Here is a 5,201-nt window from a genome sequence, read left to right as displayed (position 1 = left end):
CAGGGGACTTGATGCCCATCCCCCACAGTCTTCCTGGTGCGGGAAGAGCAGATGCAGGTGTGACAGCGGCTCTGTACCTTACGTTAGCTCGCCCGGATTCCTGTGCAGCTTAGAGGCGCAGTACAGCTATGTCATGTTTATGCGGTTGGCACGCCTCCCATGCCTATCCTTGTCTTCTAGACTTAGACTCAATGTATGCGCACAGTCCAACACATCTCGACCACGCAACCTACCTGCCATCTGTCTATGTTGGGGATACTTGGCATTTTTGAGCCCCTCCTTTTTTTTTTGGCTTACGCTTGGCGAATTCGAATGTCATCTTTTTTTCTTCTAGTTCTGCTCCTGTCCCTTTCAACCTTTCAAAGCGACACAAACTAGCACCATGTGGGATTTTTTGTTCCTGGATTGGGAGACCGCCTCGGCCCATTGGCTTCAAGCGGCGACTCAAGGTCGAGATGAACATGGCAACTGAAAATGGGACAGTTTGTAGGCGTGGGCAGGGGGTGTGCGGAGGGAAAGCTGGGGGCCTGTCGATCGGAGTGGCGTCAACCCCCAGCGAAATTCTCCTGCTCGGCTCCCTCCCCTCTCAATCTACATAGTATAATCATGACGATGCTTGATGCATGCAAGCAAGGAAAGCGCACAGGCCAATGTTGGATATTGATGAGGTAGAAGAAAAAAAAAAAAGAAGAAAAAAATGTGGCCGGCTGGCACCCGGTGTCCGGCTTGCCGTTGTGGAGAGGCACTGAATATGGCGATCTATGATTAACAGCTCGTTATATTCCTGGAGCTTATCGTTGCTCTTGGTATATCGTGCTTGTGGCGACCATTGAAAGTGCGATTAACTTTTTTGCTTCCTTCATAACCTTTTCAGATTCGAATGCTACTGTGTAGGAGTATTGGCCTGGCCTAGGCCCAGGTAGGCAAAGTCTGGAAGGCAAGCAGGGCAAAGGTCGGTCGAGAATGTGCAGATATCGGAGAGTTTTCAAAGCCAGCCCAAGTCTAGACAGGGAAGTTGCTGTAACGAACGAAAAGGTAAGTTGGACCCTACCTACAGCAACGTACGTGTCTACTATTAGGTAGCTAAGGTAGACACTGCATGCAAAATGGCATGTTGGGAGATAGGATGAGGGTTGACTACTACACCAGGTTCAAGTGTGGGTCCCCCAAGGTCTTTCTAGAGACGCGATTGGCTTCTTGGAATCGAAGATAAGACATGCATGCACACGAGTGGAGCAAAAAGCGGAAGACCCTCAAGCCTCTTTTGACAGGCGTGTGACAGCTTATGCACCTGAACATGATGCTACCTGCTACTTACCTTAGTTAACTGTGGAGATGGGAACAAAGTCGCTAATACATGAAGAGATGGAACAAGACTACAGTATAGAGGTGTTTTTTTTTTTTTTTTTTTTTTTTTTTTTTTTTCTCGCTTGGCAATCGGAGAAATTCCCGACTCTCTGTCACTGTGTCACGGCAGGGATTTACGCGAACGGCTCGTCGGCGACCCGATTTGCAACTACCCCTGGCAGAGATCTATGATTTTTTTTTTTTTTTTTTAAGTGTCACCTGTTTTTTTCTTTCTGGTTTTGCCTCCACCTCCCAACTGGCGGGCCTATCGGATGTGTCAACTCCAGAGGGTCGGCCACTGGTACTACTTCTGGAGCTTCTTACAGTAGACTTAACGACACAACACGTGCAATTCATGGATGCGTGGTGAAATACCTACCCAAAGCAGTCCAGGCAAACCAAACCCACCCCCCACTACGGTACAAACAAAGATGCGTCTAACCTTCGTTGGGACACTCTCGAACCTTGCTAGCCTGAGAGACGCCAGGAACAAATGAATCGTAACCGGTTCGTTGCAGGGTGCCCCGCGATGCTCTGCTGTCGGCCGGTGGCGCCGAGCCATCCACTCACCAACTACAGTACTCGACACACAGACGCAAGCAACGTCAGTCAGTGTCCCATCAATTCATGCCTGCTCCCACGCTTACCTTGTTTTATTCCATCCAAGTATGGAGTACATACGGACATGATTACCCCCGATGCTTGTCAAAGATCAAATGCTCCAAGCCTAGTGGACCCTTGCCTGACAGATTATGCGGTCCCGAGAGACCCAGCTACAGTAGTCTAAACTGATTGTCATTCTGATCTGGGGTACGGCAGCACATCACAAGCATGCTTGCAGGTATAGTATCTTGAAGCAGCCGTGTAAGCAAACCCCGCACACAACCTACTAGTACCGTACTGCTTGTACAATGACGACAGTTTGTTTGCCCTGCCCATCTCTTTCTTTCGGCCTACCTACGCAAATGTCGTAATATCACGGTGTTTTATAACCTCTGAAGACCTTGCGTGACACGGACAATTCCTTTTCGGCGCTGCTCATTGGACAACACTACCCATGTTACACACATCTATCTCTACATCTCGGTCAAGGGAGGAGGAGGAGCACAAGGAACAGAACAAAAAGAAACAATGGAAACAACATTGTCAAGGCAAACCCCCCCCCCCCCCCTTCGCCGCCACCTGTGGTCCCAACACCCTTTTCACCCGATCTTTCTCGCCCTCAGGGGTATGCCTCATACACCGGTTGCTCCACACAAGAGTATTCGTAGTATGGTACTTTCTTGTCGTCCTCTCCGCGTCGATACCATGTCATCGTATATATTCCATCTTTTTAAGGATGAGCCCTCCGACCCCCCGGCCATTAGTAATAATTCTTTCCATCACCCATCCCTAGGCACTGTGGCTGAACAAACAAAAGCCGTCCCCCTGGCCACTCCCTCGTCGCATGCGGCTTCATCACATCTCTCATGTCTTATCCCTATCTCGTCCTGGTCTTTTTTATTTCTCTTTGGACTGGATTCGACAAGACAGCACGATCGCGAGTGCGGGCAGCTCCAAGGCTCTTGAGCAAGAGGCGCTAGTATAACTGTGTCGTTGCCTCTGGGCTGGCCCCAACTCACTTTTAGGTCGAGGGGTCCAGTTTGTCACGCACAGACTTTCCACTCTCTGCGCATCATCCCTCGGGTCCCTGGCGAGATGCAGACTTCTTTGACGGCGGCGCTCTCGTGGCCTCCACCGAACCTAGAGAACCCTGAGACTCTGGCACCGGCCAACACGGTCATTATCACCACACTCCATGTCATCGTGACGGTCTTGCTTGTCATACGGCTATTTTCCCGTCGTTGGCTTTCGGGTGGACTGCGCTTGGATGATCTGCTCATCGTCTTGGCATATGTGAGTCTACTATGTCTTGAACCTGTTTGCTTGTTGCGCTGTCGTGCCACTATAGACACGTCGTTCAGTAACACTAACATGGACCTGCTTCTCCCTACACAGATCCCCACGACTCTCTATGCTGCTGGAGGTATACATCAGGAGCTAGCACTCAAGATAGACAGGCATGTATGGGATTTTCCTAAAGAAAATACCGTTGCTGCGTTCAAGAGCGCGTAAGTGTGCTTTATCCCCCCCTTTTTCCCACGTTGCCAAACATACAGCTGACCGTTCTTACCTCAATCCAGTCTTGCCGTCGGCATCCTGTTCGCCGCCGCGACAACCCTGACCAAGTTGTCGATGCTGGCTCTCATCTATCGCATAACGTCTGCAGCTGCTCAACATGTCACCCGATGCCTCGTACTGCTGGTCATCACCATAGTCGCGGTTGATGGTGTCATCTTTATACTGGTGGAGCTCACGCAGTGCATGCCCCTGGACCTCTTCTGGACGCCGTCATTCACACCCCAAAACTGCATCAACCAGGCAGACCACCTCCTGGCTGCTGGCATCATCAACACCGTCACCGACTTCATCATAGTGCTGCTCCCGATAAAGACGATCCTCGGCCTGAACTTGCCGCGGCGCCAGCTTGTCGGCATACAAGTGCTCCTCGGTGGTGGTGTGCTGGCTACCATTGTTGGAGCTGTCAGGGTCTACTTCACCTGGGAATCACACCACGCCACCGACGGCGACATAACTTGGCGATCGCATCTTGTTATTGCTCTGAGTGCCTTGGAGCTATACATTGGAATTGTAAGACTGTCCCTCCCCCCCTCCCCTCCAAAGGGCCTCGTTCGTGTGCTTTATGGTCTTCCCGCCTTGTATCCACATACTAACAGAAAGCCCTGTTATGTTTTATCAGTTCTGCGCATCACTCCCCGCTACGAAGCCCTTCTTCGAACGTCTCGGGCCGCGGCTCTTTAGTCCATTCAGATCCATGTCGGTTATCGAGCCGCTCAGCATGAGGAGGAGCCATCCAAAGCCCGACGACGACGAGAGCGCGATCGGTTCCGCCAACCTCACAGCACGACAGAGCAGCTGGGGAAGTGCCACCATGGCTTCATTAAAGTCGCCCCCGCCCGCTTACACTCAGGTACCCAAGCGGTCTACCAAGCCGCCGACCAGGTCTTTCCTGCCGTACATTGGGACCCAGCAACAAAAGTTTGCTTGGAAACCACTCATATCCCCGCCCGTCATCACGTCGCCCATCACACCGACCTTTCGCGTCAGGAACAACATGCCGTCGTTGCAATCGGCCATGGGCATGCCACCACCCCCGCTTACCTCCCCCAACCCGCCTCCTTCGGCACCCCAGGCCAGCACAACCGGGCCGCACTCTTCCAAGGGCGCCACTGCCCCTGGTTCCGCACACTCAAGCACCTCATCCTTGAACCTCAACAAACCTCTCCCAAAATTGAACGCGCCAGAGCTTGAATGGCGGAACATCCGCGCCTCAAAGACACAGTCGTACCCGATGCGACAGAGCAATCTCTCCAAGGAGCGCATCACGTCCCTCAGGCCACCACCACCGCCACTGGCAGCGGCAGCAGCAGCCGCGAGCCCGCGAGGGCCAAACTTGAGCGTCCCATCATATGCGACCCCCTCCAGGCCTGTCTTCTCGGCGCACTCGTCGAGCGTTTTTGACTTTGTCGCGCACGACGACGGCCACATTTCTGTACACAAAACCCCGCGAATACCCGAGGAGCGATGACACTGGATAATCGAGCTTTGATAGCTCTTGATTGATTATCCACCCCTCTCCCCGCCTTGCACAAAATCATCAGTCATGTTTCTTTTTTTTTTTTTTTTTTTCCCCAACACAAGTCAGATATGTTCTCCTTGGTCATATAGGCAGATTGGGCGTTCAACGGCGCTTATGAGGAAGGCGGCTTTTTTTTCTTTTTCCCCCCCACCCC

The 5,201-nt window shown here is 52.1% G+C and overlaps 1 protein-coding gene across 1 annotated transcript; it reads left to right on the top strand.

The window, feature by feature from the left end:
* Positions 1–3,045: 3,045 nt before the first annotated feature.
* PpBr36_00347 (uncharacterized protein) lies at positions 3,046–4,996 on the top strand (the record flags this gene model as incomplete). Its single annotated transcript, XM_029887540.1, has 4 exons — positions 3,046–3,243; positions 3,346–3,458; positions 3,531–4,038; positions 4,148–4,996. 4 exons carry the CDS (start codon positions 3,046–3,048, stop codon positions 4,994–4,996), a joined length of 1,668 nt encoding a protein of 555 aa, XP_029751844.1.
* Between the last annotated feature and the right edge of the window lie 205 nt (positions 4,997–5,201).

This window comes from Pyricularia pennisetigena, chromosome 2 (genome assembly GCF_004337985.1).
Source record: "Pyricularia pennisetigena strain Br36 chromosome 2, whole genome shotgun sequence".
In the NCBI taxonomy this organism is placed as follows: Eukaryota; Fungi; Ascomycota; class Sordariomycetes; order Magnaporthales; family Pyriculariaceae; genus Pyricularia; species Pyricularia pennisetigena.
This window is presented reverse-complemented; position numbering and strand designations above follow the sequence as displayed.